Source organism: Lipophrys pholis (assembly GCF_963383615.2).
Source record: "Lipophrys pholis genome assembly, chromosome: 7".
Taxonomy (NCBI): Eukaryota; Metazoa; Chordata; class Actinopteri; order Blenniiformes; family Blenniidae; genus Lipophrys; species Lipophrys pholis.
Genome location: NC_137638.1, coordinates 6,776,265 through 6,798,450, shown reverse-complemented (window position 1 = coordinate 6,798,450; position 22,186 = coordinate 6,776,265). Strand labels below are relative to the sequence as shown.

The window sequence follows — 22,186 nt, the reverse complement described above, 5'->3', positions numbered from 1 at the left end:
AGCCCTGAGCTTACGCTGAACAAACATGGAGGAGAAACCCTGAGCAAACCAACCAGTTCCTGAGATTCAGTGACTGCTTCTGAGAGAGGAGGATCACATGTCATTCTTTGTTTGGTGGAGGGAAAAACAGGGAATGAAACCTGAAAAGGTTTGAGGCAGTCCATTAGAAAATACCTGAAATGGCTTTCCAGACGGATTTACAGTTCAAACAGCTAAACTCAACCACCATCTTTGAAGAAATATTGAAGAAATGAGTCTCATGCGAAACCACCAGCACTGATTTCCAAAACTAGGTTTTCACTCCCTGAAGTAAGTTTGCAGTAAAAAAATACTTGAATGTGATCGAGTTTTCCCCCACATATTAATGTTAAGAGGAAAGCGGACATATTTGGTAATTTGTGAATTTCTTAATGTTACTTCAACAGAAACCATGATCAGTTGATCAAAGTAAAGCTGGACAGTGAGAAGGGTAAAGCGTCACAGTAATGCGTTTTGTTCCTGCAACACAATTTGTGATGATATGCATGTATGAATAAAGTATATCCATTTTCAAGCACACACCCAAATCCATCAAAATACTTTCTTTTCTGCAAATAAAACATACAAAGAAGCACAGTAGTACGAGTTTGCAATAAATACACAAACTTAAGTAGATTATGTATGTTATATAATTGCACATTTAAGACATGTTCTTCCAAATAACAGTGCTCTTTCTCTTACCACTGATTTACACAAGCCGTCACTGATGCCAGATTTGTTTTTTTTTCCATCATATTTGTGAACAGTTCAAGCTTTAACAATTTTAAGAGCACAGCAGTTTGTTGGCTTTGTTTTATTGGTCGTTTTTTTAACCGAATTGTAATGCTTCCGGATTCTGCCCGATTACCCGATTATGAAATAATCACGATTATCAAACAATTGGGCTTGTTTTTTCATGAGTTAATCCCACAGTTCTTCTGCATTAATTGTACTTTTATGAAAAAAATGTTATTAACTTTTTTTTTTTTTAATCTTTCAATTTGAATTTGCAGAGAATGAACGTGCACAAAAATATTATTTGGGCCCAAAATAACACATCAATGGCAGTACGCGGACATTCGTATGGACAGACGACCAAGTTGGATCATTACGATGACTGTCAACTATAAAACTACAAAGTTCCAGGAGAATATGGACTGAAAGTCATGACACTCTGGAGGAAAACATTGTTAATGTCCATCTACTTGCATATGTGCTGAAGAACCGTTTACTACAGGCATGGTGCGCTTTACACGTTGTCGTGTAACAAGGACTTAACCACAGTTGTCAGTCTTTTGCAATAGGCATATTGTGCATGTTGATGTACTAACAGCACTAACATTTGCAATATAGTGTGCAGCCCCACAAAAAGCAAGAGCTACAGATTATATTTCTTCAGTTTGACCATCCCATTACTTTTAGTATTTAGCAGAAAGTTTTTGATTGTTTTTTTAAAGCATATCAGCTCAGACCTGTCCAAATGCTCAACATACTAAAAATGAAAAGTGTGTTAAAGCAGCATTTTGTTCTTATGCTAAGACAGCCTGCAAGAACTCATTTAAAGGTAGTTAAATGGTAATAATTGTTTTAAATGATTGAAATGCTTCTTTATGCCTTTGCTTTTAATTAGCCTTCCAGTTCCAATGCCAGCTTTTAATACCTGTGTGGTGAAGCACGACAGAAGATGAATGAATCTTTCCATTTTTTTCCCCAATGCCAACTCTCTTAATTTTTGTTTTATTTTAACTATCTTTTAAATCACTTTTTTTTTTTTAATCATTTGTTTCTGGGTTTTTTTTGTTTGTTTTTTAAACACATTTAATCTTCTTTTATTATTTACATGAAAGCATTTTGGGCTTCACTTTGTGTCTGAGTGGTGTGACATGACTATTATCATTAATAAAGGTAATTCAACAAACGGTGCCAGTGCCTTCTTCATTCAAGATCACTTTGAGGTGAATGTGGTATCTTTTTTTCTGCAGCATCAGGATAACTATATCTAAAGGAAGATTCTTATTTTCTGCTAAAATGCAGTGCAGACTGAATACCTGAGGATGGGTCATAAGTTTGAAAAGTGTGAGTAATCATCTGTCAAAACTTGTCAGCATCCTACAAATAAGCATCATACAAAAAATACTTAATCTCCAAGCAGCTCAACGTCAGAAAGAAGCAGGAAAGCTTTAAAATGAAGGAGAAGTTTATTTTTCTCCAGACCGGAGCAGCTCTTCTTCACGACACTTTCCCCTTCCAGTTGGCTTTAATGATCTCAAGCAATGGGGTTCAATCAATTGAACCCCATTCAAGAATCAGGAGGAAGGTTCATAAGGAGAGAACTCAAGCTGGAGTCAGTGCATCCAAAGACAGCAGATGGGTTTAATAAACAGACTACAAGTCTCACACTCATAGTGTTAAAGTGCTCCAGATCCAAAGGGAGCACCAGACGGGTTCATACTGCTTTCATACCAGTGTAGGTCCAGCAGTGATGCTCCATTACTCCCAAGTACAGAAAGTAATTGACCCCAGGAGGTACAATTTCTTTTCGCAATACATTCATGTATATCTGCTGTACAGCTGTAACATAACAGATGCTTTAAAGAAGAGGCGTCAAACATAAGGGTCATGGGCAAAAACCGGCCTTCAAGAGGCTCCAGCCCATTTCAAAGAAAACATCAATTTTTTCTTTTTTCTTTTAACAAGACACAACACTGAGACCTGAGCTGAGATATTAGTGATGCCGTCATGAAAGATAGCAACCTCGTTGCTGTCAAACTAGCTTCAAAGACATGCTGTCAGGGTAAACCTGTAAAAACATGCATAATGCAACAGCTATACAAAATGTTTTTTGGATATGCCACTGAATTTTTGCACCAGAAACTTTCAATAAATTGGGCTTTATGTTGAGATTGTAGTCACTTTCCAGTCTCTTTTTTTTTTTTGCAAAAATAGACATTTTCATCACATATACTCTGCACCACAGCATTAAAGAAAAATTTTAAGTTTAAATTTTAAGGTGATTATGGCTTCATTAAGCCAGCTTATTCACTTTAATATGAGCAGAAATTTGAGGACAAACACTTTTTTGTGCTGATTGAAGTCAGACCACCTTTGGAGAGCTTCTGGAAACCTCCCACTATCCCAGTGGGAAGACCCCAATTTGATAGGACTCATGTCCATTTTTCCACTGAGAAGTGCAACATTTTTCACAGTTACTCATGAATCCACCAGGGGAAAAAAAGAAGAAGATCTGGACTATTGCTCGGTGCTCTAAAGTCCTCTTTACACATGAAAGTTGTATTTCAGTTTGAATTCACTGTTCAAGAAGCATCTAGAGGCTCCAAATCCAAACTGCTTGCAGTCCAATGTAAAGTACAACAGTCAGAAAACACTTCCTGCCTGTCTGCTGACTATCTGCATGGAAATGCAGTTTTTTTCCCTCCTAAAGCAGGACTTTCAGCAAATATGCCAAGTCAAAACTCCTCGGGGCCCCATCGCTGACAGTGATATTACTAAAAACTGCAGTAAATGATGAAGAGGACCAAATCAAGATGAGCTGAAGGCTATTACTGAAGCAACCTAAACTTCCCAGCACCTCAATGAATCCATGGATCAATTGTACTGATGCATTTCTGACTTTATTTTTTTTTTGGCGGGGCAGTGAAACGCAAGGCATGTTCATTTCTATAGCATCATTCAGACACAAGGCAATCAGAATCATTTCATTAAGCCCTGGGGGGAATTATTTAATTAATCCACAATGCTTTACAGGGAAATAAAAGAAACTAATTAAAGCAAGGAGATTAAGAAAGGCATGACAATTAAAATAAGTAAAATTTCGAGATAAAGGTGATAAAACAAGTATAATCTATTGTTAATATTAGTGTTTTAAATGCTGATTTAAAGTAAGGGAGTGTGTCAGGAGGACGTTTGTTCCACAGGTGAGAGCAGGAAATATTAAAAAGTCGCTTCACCTTGTTTCTTCCGACTCTGGGAAAACTTTAGTAGACCTCTTCCTGAGGACCTCAGGATTCTTTTTTTTTTTTTTTATTCTGCATGTTTGCCAGAGACCAACCAGTTCTCGGATTGAGAAGAAACGGGGTGAAGCAGCTTTAATTTCCTACACTGCTCACCTGTAGAACAAACTTCCTGAACACATGAGGACTGCTGACACACTTCCTTTAAATTCGGGATTTCTAGTATTTGCTCAGGTTTTCTAATAAACAACCGATATTACCATATTCCTTTTTGATTTATTTCACTGTAAAGCACTGTGACTTGGATTTGACTGATGCTATATAATTACATTTGCCTTGCCTTTAAAACTTGATTTGAGTTATTTTAAAGACTATAGTTTTTCGTTCAGTGAAATGAATATATTCTTAAAAAAGAGTTCGAACAAGTATGTTATTCTAAACTAAAATGACAAGTTGTTAGTGATCTTCGTGTTTTCCTCCTTATCTAAACTACTGTGTGGTATGCGGCTAACTGTTGAGTAAACAGGTCAAATGCAGCTGAACAGGTTGTACTGACAGTCTCCTTCAAGACACGCTGATGTATCTAATATCCATACATTACAATCTGCAGGTGGAATATTTCTCTACCGGGTCAGAACCGGGCGATCAGCCGGTGTTTACCCGTTGACTCACTCGTTACCACTGCGGTTATGTTAGCCCGTTAGCTGGCACGGTTAGCCACCGAGACGTGACCAACATCTCTAAACTGCTTCTCACCTTCCGCGATCACCCTCTTGATCCTCAGCTTCATGTCACCCAGCTCGACGACCTGCCCCACGAAGTCGTTCTGGTCCCGGCTGGCGGCTCCGGACGAGCCGGGCCCGGCGAGGAAATCCAAAGCGGACTGGAAGAGGGACATTTTTACACCGGGTGAAGCTCCGAGTCAGGCGGCGAGAGGCCGGGGGAGGAGGCCGGGGAGGGGGTGGGGAGCTGTGTGGAAGTCCCGCGGGAGAGCCAGAAACAACCGCAGCCGGTGGCCAAATTGTTACGGAAACTTCTAATGATATGGTATTGTTCCTGTGCTGGAGGTGAACATCCTCTTCCTGCTGCTGCTACTCCGACCAGGCCGCCATCACCACTCACTTCACTTCCGCAACGGCTGCCGACGTCAGAACGGTGTCATGTGACGTCTGGACGCGCGCAGCCACGTCACGTTTGGAGGAGGACTAATCTTCAGAGAAATTGCTCCGATGACTTTTTAAAATGGGAGGCAAAACAATCAAGGCCACCCCGCCCATACTTAAAGTAAAAAAACAACAACAAAGAAAACAAAGAAAAAAAAACCTTTATTCTAATAATTCATTTCAGACATGTTGATAGTATTTATGGATAATTTCAGAGGACATGTAGCCGCTCAACTTTAAAACGAGGTTGCTGTCTTTTTAAAATTTATTTTAAACAATTTCTACAATTAAAAAGCAATACAGTTGTACACAAAAACAATGTAAAGAAATGCACAATATATATATATATATATATGTACAACTGACATACTGACCAAAGCTAGTGTTGGGGAGGAAATAAATTATCCACATTCATTAAAGATGATACCTATTTGAATGCTTGTAATTGCTTTTTGTTTTTGAAGAGTTTTGTTCAATAGAACAGATTTATTGCTGGAAATGTGTTTTAAATTCAATAAAGCAATATTTCTTGTCTGAGAATTTGCATCTATCAGGAATAAATCTGCCCCGAATATTAATGAGTTATGTGAACTACATCATTTTTATTCATGTTGTAATATATCTCTTTTTAATATTATTTGCTAGATCATGATACTCCCTTGTTAAATATGTTCAGCAGCATTTGTACGGATTTTTGTTTATTTATCTATTCTTTTTCTCTTTTTTAAAAATTCACATTGTCAGTGGCAGAAGCAGAAGCAGAAGCAGAAGCACCAAAATGAGTTTGACACGTGTCAAGTTTAAGTCTTCATGGTGTGACGCGTGTGTCGTCTGCCATCTAGTGGACAAACACCTGCTAAGGTGATGTGTTTTATTTGCTTACACACATACGCACACACAGTCACACACTCACACACAGACACAGACTCAAGAAGTAAGAGAATATATAAATAAACTTAACGTGTTTAATAAACACCTTTGACAGCTCATATTCACAAAAAGGTTCTTTTTTTCAAAACAAATTCCACATTTATGTCCTGTTACTCCTTCTTCAGCAGCTACTAAGACAAACTGACATTGTCTGAGTCGACTTGAACTTTAAACCAAACCAACATGGCGGCTTGGTCACAAACTTTCCTTTTTTATTCCTAAAACAGTTCAGCAATAAGTTTTTCACAAATCTTTTGAGGTGAGATATGAGCTGTGCAGTTGCTGAATCTCTCCTCATTCTGGTTCCATTACAGCAAGCTTACACGTTTCACGAAGGTTTTACGATGCATTGGGCCGCCGCACCCTGCGCCTCATTTGCTCAACGTTGCCTGGATTCTTCTTTATGCAAATAAGCTGAGGCCAGCTCCGTGGCAACGCACTGCAGGTGTAACAATCAAAATGTGTAACACTGCACCCAGCATGCACCACTGTGCGTTTCACAATGAATGGGATGCAGGGAATTGATGGAGCCTGGGGAGACATTCCTTTATTCTGCACTGCAAATGCATTAAAACATTTGAATCAGATTATTCGTGATGATGGATTAATCCCCCATCAATGCGCTAATTTTGACAGCCCTGTAATTTAAACTTTCAAATTTTTCTTTGTTGTGACGCAGTGTATAAGATTTATATATATTCACAAAACCAAACAATTACCATGGAAAATGACTACAATCTCAACATAAAGCACATTTTATTGAAACCTTTTGGTAAAAAAAAAAAAAAAAAATGTCCCTAAAACTTCTCCCAAAGCTGTTGCATTATGCTTGTTTTTAACAAACTCACTTTCAGAGACTAATACTAGTTTGCTATTTTTGACGACAGCATCACTGATATCTCAGCACAGATCTCAGTGTTGTGTTGTTTCTGCTACTCTTAAGACATTTGTTTGAAAGTCTTTTTTTCCTTTAAAACATCTTACACTTTGCTTGGCGGCCAGATTGGAGCATCTTGTTGGCCGGTTTTGGCCCACGGGCATCATGTTCGACACCCCTGGTGTCAGAAAAGGATGTATGATATTGCATGATGCAAGTATCATCTTCACACATGGTCTTCTCACAGAAATACTGACATTTGTTTTCTGACTTCCTCTAAACATTTGCATGTCCATGTAGTATTCAGATAAAACAAGCAAACTCAGTACGTAATGATAAGTTACAGCTTTATTTCAAAGGTCAAGTCAGCCAGTCAACAGCTCAGACTACTTTGTATTTCCACTCCAGAACATGGGCTTTGAAGACAAAACTGTAGCACATCATATGGTCTATACAAAAACGAATTACAAAAGGACAAAAAAAAAAAAAAAAGTGAAAAGAGAAACAGAAATTGAGGCTAAAGGGGAAAGTTTGCATATGTGTCGCAGTGATTTTGAAATACAAAACACAACAAGTTGTTCCTCTATCACAGACATCGGTTTTGGTACGCACTGTAGGCACATTCAGCAATGCTTCAATATTCACATGTGATAAGCGTATACAGTGACGCAGACGTTCTGCTTTCAAACTTTTTGTTTTGGGTTTTTTTTGTTTTAGATGGTAGGGTAAAGATTTGGAGGAGCCACGGTCGGCCTGCTGTGCTGCCTTTAACGCAGCACCATGACGTTTGGTTTGATGTTTTAACAGAAACCAGGACAGGAAAGGCACTTCGAAGTGTGGATATCCCTGCGATTTCCTGGCGGTCCCGTCCTAAGCCTGAAAAAATTAAAAAGGGTTGGTCGGTTGACTCCCTACAATGTTCCAAGTCCTCCAATTGGCCAAGGGGGAATCTGAAAGAGACAGGGAGGGAAGGGAAAGTCATTTAAGGGTTAACAACATGGGTCAGAACGGAAATGTCAACTGAAGAGTGAAATCCAGATTATATTAAAGGGCAGATTTGATGTTGTGAGAAACTTACAAAGAGAGAAAAAAAAAGGTCTTCTGAACTGTGTGTTGAGGTTTTAGCCCTCAATGGGAACCTCTTGAACTATGTGTGTATTCAACGTTGTGTCCATGGTCATCTCCTGAGGAAAAATACAGAAATTCAGTCAGTTCGGTGTATGTATACAAGTACAGCATAGCACATATAGCCACTGTAACAAACTCTTTTGGGATTTTGTCTCAGGGCCGACAGAGAAAAGACAAAAGAAAGACGCAGTGTTTTCTTGGTCTTTTACTTTGTGGTCAAAGCTGAGAGGAGGTGAAGTCGTGCTTCTTATTTCTAACTGTTTATTTTGTCTATACGAGTTTCCCCAAGCAAGGCACGGCGGATTCATGTTGGTGGAAGCACCGACACAATTATTATTCATGTTATTGTCCCCCCCCCCCAAGTAATTAGTCAGGGTCTGATTGCAAATACTATAGAGCATACTCTATACTATACTAGTCTTAAGCTTTAGCTGTTCCTCTCACTACTGCCTGGCATCTTTGTCTGCATATTATATTAATATTTATGCTTAAGACCATTTACCTTGGGCCCCATGTTTTATAAGCTTTAATAAATCTTAAATATATATGTACCACTGAGTTGAGCTGCACAGACTCCACTGCGAGCTGCATCTGATGTGCCATGTCGCAGATTTGTGGCTTTGGCTCCTCCGGCAGCTTCTCCGGACACGTCTGCTCAGCAGCAGCAGCATCCTGCGTACAAAAGGATAAGCAGTGGTCAGAGATAAGGTGGACGATAGCCTCAGGCTCTCTTTGGAGTGAAGGCGTGCACTGAAATAATCAAAATGGAGCGGAAAGAGATGCAAAGAGGGAGACTCACAATGACAGCTTCCATTGCAGGTGCATCGGGCTCAGGCTCTGCAGGAATCATATGCATAGTTTCTTTTTGCTTGCTGAGGGTGTCAGTGATGGCCATGGTTTCCTACAAGTCACAGAGGAAGGAGAACTTCAGTTTTTGCTTCACAAAAAGTTTAGTGTATAGGTGACGACATTTTGAAAACGACGTCCGTTTACAGAGAAACGACAGCTAAAATCTGCTTCTGATGAAGCTCAGAAGACTTTGAATTGAAGTTGCAAGCTCTCAAAATGCTGTGTTATAAAATGCAACAGCTGCAATGTCTGTTAGATGTTTTGTTTCTTTTCATGGGTCTTACCTCCTCTGCAGCAGCCGACTCAGCGATGGCACTCTCCACTGCTGAGGCAGACTCTGTCACAACAAAGTCTTCAACCAATGCTTCTTCTATGAGCTGAGGGGCAAGAAAATAACAAAGTGAGAAAGGAAAATGCCACCAGCTGAAAAAAACCCTGCTATGTCTATATTTCTTATCATGAACTATTGAGGAACTGGAGACAAGAAACATTGCACATGCCAGTTACTTTTGGCTGCAGCAATCAGCCACCTGGTCAAATCAATTATGAAGATTTGAAAGAATTGCGCGGCCTAAAAGTGGTTAGAACGGTCAAATTACAGCAAGAAATTCTGGCTTTAAACCAGTTTTGGCCTTTTGGTACAGTATGTTGTTTTATGTCATTCCTCTGCACAAATATACAATTGTTCAATTAATTCAGGGATTTTCATAATGAGTAAGGATGAGGATATTCTTCACATTGTAAGCTCATGAAATCCAGGCGCAGTGAAAAGCATCGACACTTCTCGTGCTAATTAGAGGTATATTATATCTACTATATATAGTCAGCAACTGTTGTCACACTGATATTTTAGCACAAAAGGTTTTTGTTCATAATTCAAATTAATCTCATTACACTTAAAACAAATGATGTTTTGGAAATGCATGTTTCAGCCACAGTTACTTTAGAAATAAATAGTAAAACTAAGCTGCTTGTTTTTTTTTGTATATTGTGAGTAACATGAGGTGACATAAGATATAGATGTAAGGAGGTCGCTTCCCTGTGTTTACTGTTGTCTAGATCAGTGATTCCCAACCGACCTCCACTGGGGGGCGCCAAAGATTCATTGAGGGGGGGGTTCTTAAAAATAGGTGAGTCAACATTTAATTAATTTAATGAAAAATAACTAAGTTTAAGCGTTTACTTGAAAACTTCATTTGTTTAAAAAAACATTTTTTTTAATTGTTTGTTCATTCATTATTCAGGTTTTATTTGTGGACTATAAGATAAATAACTAGATGAATATTATTGTTTTAATATTTATCACATGCAATCCTGTTTCATGTTACCTTATAATTGGTCTCACGTGTTTGATTTGTTCCCTTTTTTACACTTAGTATTGATGCAAAAAGAGAGCAGCACCTGTAACTTCATTATATGTTACATACAATGACAATAAAGCTATTCTATTCTATTCCATTCTATTCTATTCTTACCTCTTTGGCATCAGCAAGGGGGGATTCTTCTGCAGGGACCTCAGGGATGACCTGTGGCAGCTGGAAACAAAAGGTCCACATTCAGAGGGTAACGTTCAGCATTAATTATACGACAAGGACAATTAAAAGTCATAAGAGCTTCATAATGTACTTTCAGGCTCAATGCGAAAATTCTTACCGTTGGCATTTCAAATGATTGGACCGGAACATCCTGAACAAAAGAAATACACTTTCAGACTTTGCTAATAGGTTTTGGCTTCATATAGATGAGATAACATGGTGAGGAATGTGGGAAAAATGTGCTTCATAAAGCCTGTTTGAATATCAGTATACCACAACAAACACCAAGGCCTCAAAACATAACAAAAAGAGTGGTTTCCAACCTGGGGAGCACAAGGCCGTGTTTGTGATTAAGGTGATCAGAATGAATTTTTGAAGAACGAAAACCACAGTTTGGGAAGGTGTCTACTCTTATAAGTTCATGAGTGTTTGGCCTTCTTGTAATGTTTTGGTGAGTCAGAGAAAAGGTTGGGAAACACTGCTTTAAACCACATGCAGCACACCAACAAGTCACACAAACAAAATGTGCAGTAAGAGGTTTCGCTCCATTGATAGGAATGATGGGGAAACACAGAAAAGAAGAGGACAGTAGTTTTCTAAATGAGGTGGCACCTCTGTGATTGCAACATCTTCAGCTTCCTCTTCAGCCAACACTTCAATTTCCCCTTTATCCTCTTCCTCCTCTGGTCGGGGGGCTTCACAAACAGCTATTTCCACCTCTTGCTCGGGCGCGCTGATCTCCAAGACTTCCTCCACCACGATTTCTGTGGCCACTTCCTGCGGTGCAAGCTCTACCTCGGCAGAAGTCTCCTCGGTTACAGCAGCTTCTTCTTCTTCTGGCTCTTCAGGGGCTTCTGTTACGGGCTCTGGTATGATATTTTCTTCTTCTGTTTCGACTTCGGCTGAGGTTTCTTCCACTGCAGGGGCTTCCACTTCGCAGACGTCATGCGTCTGCACATGCAAAGTCAACACGGCACACGTTAAGACGCCATGCAACATGCAACCACTGATCGTAACAGCGTTACTCCATGAACACAGTGTGACAGGACACTCAGGTAACATGCATGATCAAAACTCATCACATCAATGATCACATAACTAGTGTGAAACCGCGTCTTACCTGCACGATTTCTGTCTCTGTAACTGTGGTGACGACTGTTGTAACCTGGAAAATGAAATATTGCATATAACTAAAATGAAGGACGATTCATAACAACAAATGATCTAATAAATAATCCAATCATCAAAGGAGCGGCTACATAATTGCTACTTTCATACTAAATGTTTTGCTTCTGCAAATCAAACCTCTTATTACCTTGTTTTTATGATTGTTTTGTCAGTAATTCATATCAGAGTGATCTTTTATCTAATGAGAGATTTGCTGGTGAATTAAACCTTTTTGTGATTAGTGTTGTGACTGTAAGAGAATGTGATGTCAGGCGAAGTGGGGCCGTTACTCAGAAAGCTGTGATTTCACTGCAGCTTTCAACACTTTTCTATTGAAGGGATTGTCTTCTGTTCACTCACTGCTGCTCCGAGGCTAAAGCGCATGAGTGGCGGCTTTGTGTGGGTCAGTGCTAATGCATGCTGCCGTTTACACCATGCAAGCAAAACAACACTTAAATGCCTCTATAAATCTTATATATTGAACTGAATGGAAAGTAAAGTTTTAGAAATTCCTTCTACGACAAAGGTTTAAAGACAGAAAAAAATCTTTGTTTTTTCAAAAGAAAAATGGAACTCTGCATCAATGGAATTTAGTTTTATCTATATAGTGCCAATGGTATTTTTACAGAGAAAAATTATTCCACATAGGCAAGCAATTTATAACGCAATGGAAAAAACTTCCTGTAAGAACCAATAACTTAGTAGAAGCTACTAATGTATGAAAATAGTAAAATATTTTTTACAATCATGAATGATTGCTGCGTTTGTAGCCTCAATGAATGACTATATTGACAATGTCATCCACTATACATAGTTTTTTCTCCCAGAAATGCAGCATGTATTATTATTATTATCTATTCATTTATTACATTCTATCTTTTCAGTGCTTTTGAAGCTTGTAATCGTCAAATCTTATCCACTTTATTCACTTGCAGGCAATCAAAATAAATCCATGCACAGGAACAACGTGCAAGCTCAGACTCACAATAGTCTCACAGTGAGACCAGATGTCACTAAGCCTATTATCAGCTTTTCAAACTATCAAAACTGGTCCGACTTGTGAAGTGTCAGTTTTAGTTATGCACTGGTCTTTCTGACGCCAGAGCCGCCTCTGGCACATACCGCAGAGTTTCACTGCCCCACTCCATGTTTGAGTAAGGTGTGCGTGGCTCAAAAAAAAACGTTTTTCTTACCTCACTCTCCACAGGAAGCTCCAGTGGAGGCTCAGCTGAGGGTACAACCTATAACAGAAATACAGAATTTTATTTTTAAAACGTGACAATTTATATCATTCAATTTTGTTGATACTGAAGTCCATTTTGTAAAAGGGGAATCCCAAGAAGCCCAAGAGCCCTCAAAAAGTAAACACAAATGTTTATCAACTGAATGTATATGGTTGGTAAAAAGTGTGTCTAATTATAAAAGGCTCTTTGGGACATGTTTACGATTATACCAAGCAGTTAAAAATGTGTTTCTCATGTTACACTGTATACTATTCCTATTTCGTGACTTTTTAAAGGTCGAGCTTTGGGAGGAGTGCACACAGGAAGCCTAAAAATGTCCCCAAAGCAAATCGATCTGCGCCAAAGCGCATCAGGCAGAACTGATTTCTTCAAGGAGTTCAACTGGGAAACCCCAGTGAGAATGTCTTCTCCGTCCAAAAAAGGAGAAAAATTCAAACGGGCTCAATTTAGAATGTTTTCAGATCATCTATCTGGGCTACATAAACACAAACAACTAAAGCACACACACTGTGTAGACACTGTGCTTTGTGTGTAGCTGAAGCTGGGCAGGAGGGAAGGAACATTATGCTTTTTACAGGCATGTTACAACCAATTGCATAACAGGAAGCTGTTACTCCCCCTTCTCAGTACTTCTGTGTTCACAAAACTCTTTTATATCCATCGGAAAACCAACAAGCAAGCAAATTTCTTCATTTTAAATGCACCTTTCTTTATATATTCAGTGCTCATTCAGATGCAATTTATTAATTCAGATTAATTCCTTCAATTAATCTTATTGAAATGTTATTTTTCCATATTTCGATTCCCCAAAATGCTCAGACTAGGATCCAGGTCACCCAGATTTCTTTTTGGCTACCACCAGCCGCCTAATCGGCCACCGGCAACGCCCCCTTGTGCAGCCAAGTGTTCTGAGCGGTGATGGCACTCACAGGGAGCGGTGCATAAATATTGTACGCCTCTTAAGCCCGGCAATAAATTATTTAACCTCCTGTCTCGCACCGGTTTCTCTTCAATGTAGGACGAGTTTAATGCACGCACAAGACAGTCGGCCGCCGACTTACGACTTTTTGTATGTTTGACCACACAAAAACATGATAAATCGGTCACTATCTGACAACCTCCACAACTTTCTTTTGGATATGCGAATCAATAAATGAGGACTGCACTCTGTGGGGTTTTAGAAAATACTTCGCAAAAGGCCTAGTGGGCAAATATGCACACGTAGACGAGAAGGGTAAATATATGCTCCGGTAAAGCCTTGGAGGGATGGTATAGGGGACTGAAGGGGGGGTTGGGCTGGCTGTATGCCTTCTTTTTGCTCGGCAGTAAAATGCTCACACATGCACACACACATGCACACGTGTGGCTACATACAGAATACACCCCCCCCTCTGGTCTGTCCCAGCAGCAGAACACTTTGTACCAAACTGATCTCAACACAGATGCAGCCTTAAACCAGAGCTGATCTCACTCTTTAATGCCTGCATTAAGAAAAGAATGCTTCTATTCATTGTATGAATCATTCTAAAATGTTTTTTTTCCAGTTTATAATTCCAACAATTAAAATGTAGATGTCAGATTAACAAAACCCAAGTGAATGACGGAGCTAGTTCAAGTTCTGTAAGTTCTGTATTATAGTATTATATGTTGTTTAAAATACTCTTAAGCTATTTACACTTGGTTAGTATTAACTAATGAGTGAATGTAATTTCTACAGCTAAGAGGAGCTAGCAGTTCAAAAAGGACACCGTGTACTCAACGGCTGTCACCTCCATCTTTATGCTCTATCGTGCACTGTCGGGGTCTATAATGGACGGACGTCACGGACGGGGAAATTGTTTATATTTTTCAAATAGAGACACAGATCAAAACATTAAAACGCAATCGAAACAAGAGTTAAATTGATTGGCTAACGCTAACTTTGAGGGAGTTAAAAATCACTCCAGACACTGTGTACTCACAGGTCACCAACATCAGTTTAACTTTCACATTTTAGGTCTTATATACACAAAGATTTTAAATAATAATTATCTTTCAAAGTTAACAACATTTCTAAAACAAAATGCACTTTTACTAAAATTTACCACACCATCATCGGCCATAATATGACAAAGAAGGACAGCTAAAGCGACTGTACTGTTCTCTGGGTACATGCCATGTAAAGTTGCATTATAAAAACATGCACCTAGATCATGTCCTGGTATGCAAATGGAATGGATTTCAACCATTCTCAAGTTCTGACATGTACAGCAATGTTTCTCCATGTTAAACCTTTATGATCCTTTTCATGACCTTAGTTTGCTTGACTACTAAGAAAAGTTGGAGAAAAGTTGGCTAGAAGTACTGAACTAAAGACAATGTTAAGGAATTCAGCATGATGTTTAAGCTTGGAGAAGTTAGCAGGTTCCAGCAGAACACCATGTTCTCAAAACCACACTCCGTCTTAATGCTTTTCAAACACAGTAGCTCTGATATTCAGAAAAAAACCTGGGGTATTGTTGCTATCTCCACATTAGAAGGCCATCTTGCAAAACTTGGTCTACTTTGATTTAGCAAGGACGATACAGTTTTAAAAAAAAAGTACCAAACAAAATAACAAGAGCATTGTGGTGTATAAAAGAGAAGTTGTTAAACAGAAGCCCACGTAATAAAGAAACAAAAGAGGGGTGGAGATGTAGGCGATGTGCAGTGAATGCTCGAGCTAACAAAGGTCCATACTGTCCCTGAAAACAAACCTATAAAAGTTGCCAGGAAATGTGAGAAGTGCGGTGAATGTATGTGTGTATATGTGGAGGAAAGACGGAGAGGGGAGGAGGAGGAGGAGTAGGAGGAGGAGGGTCTACACATGGTTTTCCACACAAACTGATCATTTTCCAACTTGGTTCACCTTTAGTAGCTACCTTTGTCTGCTGCAGTCTTTCTTTCCCTCTCCTTTTCTCTAAAAACCCCTCACATGTCATTAAAGTCAATGGGTTTGCTTGTTAACTACTGGGAAGCTTGAAAGTGGATGAACCCCCGAGTCATGCCTTCAGCAGGAGCTTGTCACAGACTCTAAAAAGGTCGAGGCAGCTGTCCACGTAAGCTCCCCCTCAGTGCTCAAATACCAAAGGCTGAACAGTATGCATCACAGAGACACGCGCTTCAACAAGCAGCAATGCATTCCCTCACCTCCCAAACATAGCACTCACTGTCCCCCAACGGAGCCCCGGCCTCCCTCAAGCAAAGTCCCGATGATAAAGGGAAGATGCACTGATGAAGAAGTGCTGAACGCACAGGCTAATAATGGCTCTGAGACCGAGACAGGAGAGAAAAGGAGCAGGGGAGGAGAAGAAGTGAAGGACAGAGGAAATGGTGGGGTGGGGGTGGGGGGCAAAGGGACTCTACAGGGGGAAGAATGGGAGCACGACGCAAGGAGTGGGTACACAATGTTCAACCTAGCCAAAAGCCACGCCTACCATCGCTCCAAGCTTCGTACAGTCGTATGAAAAAGAGAGAAAAGAAAACGTAAAACGAAACGCTCAGCAGGTCTGCAGTTCAGGGTGGTGGGTTCACACTCACCTGAGTCTCCGTGACCACATCGAGGAGCGGTGGGGCCTGGCGTTGGCCCCAAAGCCAGCTGAACACGAGCCCCATTCACGCCCGTTTTGACCCTACCACCTATCAACCAGCAAAGCTAAATGTTAGCCTGACGCGCAGGCTGAACGCTTTCGTGCAAGACTGTGTTGCAGGTGCACTCAAAAAAAAAAGAAAAGCTTATAAAACAAAGTGAATAAAGGTTTACTTGAATAATGTGCACATAGGCTGCAATAGTGTGTAATTTGCGGTTTAAGAAGGTGCGTGAATGTCTGAACGGTCAGTTTCTGTGCGTCTGAGCCGAGCACATCTGCGATCGGTGAAGAAGCAAGGTAGGAAAGAAGGGAAAGGGAGAACTGAGCTGTGAGATAGATGGAAGGGAGGGAGGGAGAGAAGGGAGAGGAGGAGGGAGGTCGAGGCGACAGGACGGAAAGGGGGGGTGGATACAGCCAAAAGCATAAAACTACATAATGACGGTCAGTGCATCTCCTATAGAAACCCCATTACAGGCCCAGTATAGCTAAGCGGATACAGGCCACAAGCCTCCGGGGGCCGGAGTTTACAAGCTGAACGTCCTAAGCGAACGGGTCGATGACCAGAGAAAACCACCGGAGAACTCAGACAAGTCGTAACACCACGGCCACGAATAGTACCTTTGCTTCTCCTCTGATGCCTGCATTCACGTGTCCATCAACACATTTGTGAGCACACGCATGTGCGCCACGTGGGGCCACGGCTCTTTTGCTGGAGGACAGCACCAGTCTGAGTCTGAGCTGAGACTCAGAAGATTTACATGTATGTGCGGCGCAGCGGCCGACACAGAACGTTCTGTCCCCAACGTACAGTGCTTGATGGGCTAGTCTGCCATTTCGTACGGATGTTTTAGATATTTGCAAGGCAAAAATAAAGTCTGGAACCATACATTTTGAGTCAAATACCAAGTGTGAGAACTTAGATGTGCAATGAAAGACGCTAGACAGTTAAAGTGTACACTTTGGGATTTTTTTCGGATGAACAACCACCAACTCTAAGGCCAACCTTCAAACAAAAAAGATTATATATTGATGAAGTTGAATCTTTGATATACATCTTCAAATCCAGATAGCCGATCAACACCTCAGTTCGAAACCACACACTCGCTTACAACTTATACAATCCCCATCTGCCTTTCCAAAAAGGCCACAACTGAAAGACACATGTTTAAGATGAATTCTGATTTACTATAGCCAACGTCAAAGTCGAGCCAATCCTCTCCCTGACGCAGCTGTCAGTCGCTCCACTATTTTCCGCCCAACGGTTAAATGGAACACATTCTTCCCTCTGTCTTTACGGGCTCTACCAATCCTGCCTTGCTGCTTTTACAAGGCTCCACGTGTTCTAGCCATATTCCTGGTGGCAACAAGCAAACTGGATCCTAACCCAAACCCTGGTGAGATGCTATACATGGCCTATTGTCTACTTGGTTAAACCAGCATCATCCATCCATTTTCTCCCGCTTATCTGTTTCCGGGTCGCGGGGGTGGCAGTCTGAGCACTGTCAGCCAGATCACATTGCACCGATTAAGAACCTTTCCTGCGGGTGGTGAGCCCACGGGAAGGTGGCGCCCGGCATGGGACATGAACCCTCTCCCTTGAGATTGCGAATCTCATGCTCTACCAACTGAGCTAGCCGGGGGCTAAACCAGCGTCATGAAGTGTTTAAAAAAAGATTTTCAGATATGGTAACATTTTTAATCTGTGTCTACCAAACATGTTTTACTTGATGGTCAACATTCAAAGTTCGAATCATTGTTCATGAATGTAAGAGAAAAGCATTCCTACCTCAGTAACTGGTTCAATTTCAGGAATGACAGGTTCGGCCTCCTGCGGTACGGCAGCTTCAGCTGTAGGGGGCTCCACAACGAGTAGAGTCTCAACACTTTCTTCCTCGACAGGTGCTGGAACCTCAACCTCTGCACAAGTCTCTTCACGCAACACAAGTTCGGCCTCAGGCGCCTTTACCTCAACTGAAACGGGTTCTGGGATTGGTTCTGGGATTGGTTCTGGTTCGTGAACCGGTTCTGGAACTTGGACTGGTTCTTGAACTGGTTCTGGGATTGGTTCTGGGACTGGTTCTACTTTGGGGGTCTCCACAACAGGGATAACAACGGGAACAGGTTCTGGGATCTTCTCAGGGATCTTCTCTGGGGCAGGAGCTTTAGCAGGAGCTGGAGCCGCAGCTTTAGCAGGAGCTGGAGCCGCAGCTTTAGCAGGAGCTGGAGCCGGTTTCTTCGGGGTGGCTGAAGGGGGAGCACATACTGCAATGGCTGGGCTACCTTTAGCCTGTGGGTTGGTTATCTGGTTCTCTTCAATCGCTTTCTTCAGGGCTTGCTGCAAGGATGAAAAACGCACAAGTATCTGGATCAATGATTGTTGTCTTGTCATTGAGCTTAATCTTTGATCATTCTCACACAATAAATGTTAAAATAACATGATTATTTATCATTTTCTATTATAAGCTAAAGTGTAGTTATGCATTGAATATGCAAAATCATCTGCATAAGGATAAAGATGCAACACAAAGAGAGGTAAATGGCGATTTGAAAGCCTTTCCTGATGCTGTTGTGAGTCAGTGGTTTATTCACGTACATGTCTGTCTATACAAATACCAAGCATGCCATCCGAGGCAGGGCCGACGTGTTTTTCAGCTCTGGACAATACCCCTTTAGGCTTTGATGAACGTTTTTTAGGAGAGCAGACCACTGTGAGGGAGGGGATGACTGGAAGTGGGCCCAGCAAAGCTAGTTAGATAATGGGGGCTAATTAGTTGAATCAGAGCGGTCCTGACAGGTCTGGTGAAGCGGGAATGGAAACCGTGCGAGTCAGCAGCACCGATGGGTGCCCTGCGGAGCAGACAGTGGACCTAATCACATCATAATCAGGTTCTAATCAGGTTACAATCACTCGCTAAAAATGCTTTTGTTAGGCTGGCAGCCAGGAAGGTATTTGCAGCACTGTAAGCTGACAGACCATGTGTGTGTGCATGTAAGCTGATGTGTGTGTGTGTGTGTGCCTGTCTTGCTAGTCACTGTCAAAACAACCCCACTCTTTTCTATGCCCATGCATAGCTTGAAATCTAGAAACTCACTATCGGATATTTTTGATTGTTCTGAATCTTTCAGTGTATTCCTAATACTGAATGAAGGTGAGAAACACTCATGCAAAGGCATGTGTGCCCAAAGAGGAGTTCCCAATTTGATGTCTTCAAGTGTCCGGCAGCTCCTTCTCTCCCCTTGGCCTGATATCTCCAAGCGAACTGGTGATAACACGGGCCTGCAAATGACTTCATGAGCCATTTTTATCAGCGCGTCACCGATGGACTATGAAAGAACCAGAGAAACTGTGCAGACACTAGTCTGGCGAAAAGGCAGACAAGGCATTCCTACAGTCAACACATTACCAAATACAGCTGTGGGGTGTTGAGAGTTACTGAGTGCACAGCCCAGCAAGCTTCAGGCTTAGGAGAGTGGGGGGTGGGGGAGAATGCAACAAGGATTCAAGACTGAGAAGCCTTTGCAGAACTAGAAACTTCAAAATATCATTTAGTGATGAAGCCAATGATCCTCTTCACACCACCAATGAAACAAAGAGATGTGTGTTTGACAAAGTTGAGAATCAGAGGGGGCCATGCAGCGCTGAGTGATGGAGTAACCTTCACTCCTCAAGAAACTAGAGCCCCTGCTCGCTCACCATACCCCACCCCCACGCCACACCCACTCCCACTTTTCTAGCACTGAATGTTCAAAAGTGAAAAAAACATTTCGAGTTACCTAAGAGGAGAGGGGAGGTAACTAAAATGATCCTGTCACTTTTGATGTTGCTTGAGCGTGTTGAATTATGTAGTGAGTGTAGCCCTAACTAAAGACACTGTGTGCCGTCAATGCACCGTGTGATGCTGCCAGCATTAAAGACACTTCATTCGCACCAGAAGGTGGAACTTTTCACGGTTGAGTACAAAAAAAATAAATAAATACTAAAATGTTGAATGAGGAATATCCACTTTGAGGGATTTAACGCAAAGCGCACAAATGACGCGCAGGAATTAAAAATAAAAAATTTAAAAAAAGCAAACGTCTCTTTGTCTGCTATTTCTTATCGTACAGTCGGATAAAATCACATACAACTCAGATTCGTTGTATTGTGTCGATTTAGTGGAGATCGGTGCGTTTTATTGCAGCGGTCTTGTAGTTTGTAATCAGATTTTACGCACGGCGCTCGGAGAGCGCTCCGCTCTCTGCGCGCATCAGAAAAGCATCCACAAAGCTTAAATGTGAGCCGTTAAATAAGCACACGACTATTTCAGGTGCTATGATCGCAAAACCTATTAACCATATTGCTCGTTTTTGTTGGTAATCGTTTTAATGGTACAGTACCATCGCATGATTAGAAGCTTAATTGGAATTGGATCAACTGCGCACTGATATCAGAGGCCGGTGCGTCTTTTTTCTTTTCTTTTCTTACTAATGTCCTAATTGAACAAAAACATTGGACTCCACAGGAAAAGGAGTGAAACGCCTGCTTGGTGAGATCTTGACCCGAATAAACAACCCGGTGGGTAAAGTGCGCTTGTAGCCACTTACCACTTTCCTCCTGCGGCGGGCGTTCTTCTTCCTGTTGCTGGGCATCCTGACGCGCGGCTGGTGCAAACGAGGAAAACAACCCGGGGAGAAATGACACGAGCAGAGAGGCCGAGCGAACACAGAGGATGTTTATAAAGCGCCTCCGATCCCTCTGTTACCTTTGCACGGGACCTATGGGAGCACCGGGTTGGAGGATGGGGGCGTGGAGAGCGCGAGGGGCGCACAGCGTGGACTCAGCCCCACCTCCGTCACGCGCACGTGCAGGACAGCTTGATCAGTTAGCGGATTATGTTATGTAACCTCTCCATCAACGCAGAGAGAGAGAGAGAGAGAGAGAGAGAGAGAGAGAGAGAGAGAGAGAGAGAGAGAGAGAGAGAGAGAGAGAGAGAGAGAGAGAGAGAGAGAACCACGCCCCCTTCCCTGGATTACATACCTTTTTTGGCACACATGGCAGCCATGCTGCACATGCTCGAGTCTAGTAAATACCTTTCTTACTTCTACAACTACATTCTATCGTTACTAGTAGCAGTACTTTTTACTTTGTACTTTTGTATTCCATAATATAACAATGGTGGTAATAATTTGAAGTATATTACCAGGGGGAAACTATCAGGAAACCCTTCAGTATAAACAATGCATTCACTGTTATCAAATTTATCAGTCCCTGAGACAAATAAAAGCTTTTGTGTCACAGAATATTGTGAAAGACAGTGTACACATGTGTGTGTGTGTGTGTGTGTGTGTGCCACCGCCTCCATGCTTACTGCAAGTTGTGAGAACACATTGTCTCCCAACTCTGTGTGTACAATCCCACACGCATAAACAAAGAAGAAATCATGTCTGCTTTGCTTTCTATCATCTCAGCCTTACTCATTGACTTCACATTGGCTGTCCTGTGTGGGTAAATGTGTCAGTTGAGTCTTTATTATAGGATTTTGATGTTGTAGCCATTACAGACAGAGTTGATGGCATGCAGCATGGCCGCTGGGCCCGAGGGCTCGAGGGCTCGGAGCTTGATTTATTCCTAACAGTGAGGGCAGATGGATTACATGCACACAGTGCTTTCACATGTCACCAGCACTATCACGTTGAACCGGTGGCCTTTCCACTTT

At 41.5% G+C, this 22,186-nt stretch overlaps 2 protein-coding genes across 5 annotated transcripts in view; both read right to left on the bottom strand.

Annotated features, from left to right (window-relative positions):
• gak (cyclin G associated kinase) overlaps positions 1 to 5,149 on the bottom strand; it is a 30,297-nt gene extending 25,148 nt beyond the window's left edge. The window contains exon 1 of one of the 2 annotated variants that reach the window (XM_080467652.1): positions 4,746 to 5,149. In XM_080467652.1, the coding sequence (XP_080323778.1) occupies positions 4,746 to 4,887 (142 nt within the window). In that variant the 5' untranslated portion in view covers positions 4,888 to 5,149. The remainder of the gene's footprint in view (positions 1 to 4,745) is intronic. The other variant, XM_080467653.1, reaches the window with a different exon arrangement.
• Positions 5,150 to 6,098: 949 nt separating this feature from the next.
• LOC308112350 (uncharacterized protein) lies at positions 6,099 to 21,371 on the bottom strand. Of its 3 annotated transcripts, XM_080467822.1 has the most exons (13): positions 21,075 to 21,227; positions 18,712 to 18,825; positions 18,277 to 18,662; positions 12,832 to 12,879; positions 11,592 to 11,636; positions 11,084 to 11,422; positions 10,590 to 10,622; positions 10,412 to 10,471; positions 9,221 to 9,313; positions 8,887 to 8,988; positions 8,640 to 8,759; positions 8,038 to 8,143; positions 6,105 to 7,909 (listed from the first exon to the last, which is right to left on the bottom strand). In XM_080467822.1, exons 2-12 carry the CDS (start codon positions 18,749 to 18,751, stop codon positions 8,081 to 8,083), a joined length of 1,329 nt encoding a protein of 442 aa, XP_080323948.1. In that variant the 5' UTR covers positions 18,752 to 18,825; positions 21,075 to 21,227; the 3' UTR covers positions 6,105 to 7,909; positions 8,038 to 8,080. The 3 variants fall into 3 exon arrangements, with proteins under 3 accessions (XP_080323949.1, XP_080323948.1, XP_080323947.1); XM_080467821.1 differs by having other exon boundaries at positions 18,277 to 18,825; positions 21,075 to 21,371; XM_080467823.1 differs by lacking the exon at positions 11,084 to 11,422 and having other exon boundaries at positions 6,099 to 7,909; positions 18,277 to 18,825; positions 21,075 to 21,371.
• Positions 21,372 to 22,186: the final 815 nt, after the last annotated feature.

Coding starts and splice junctions, on each gene's coding strand:
- LOC308112350 (XM_080467821.1), bottom strand. CDS start 21,119: ATGCCCAGCAACAGGAAGAAGAACGCCCGCCGCAGGAGGAAAGTG. Junction 10,472..10,589: donor AATCATTTGAAATGCCAACG/GTAAGAATTTTC, acceptor TTTTGTTTCCAG/CTGCCACAGGTCATCCCTGA. Junction 9,314..10,411: donor CCCTTGCTGATGCCAAAGAG/GTAAGAATAGAA, acceptor CTTGCCCCTCAG/CTCATAGAAGAAGCATTGGT.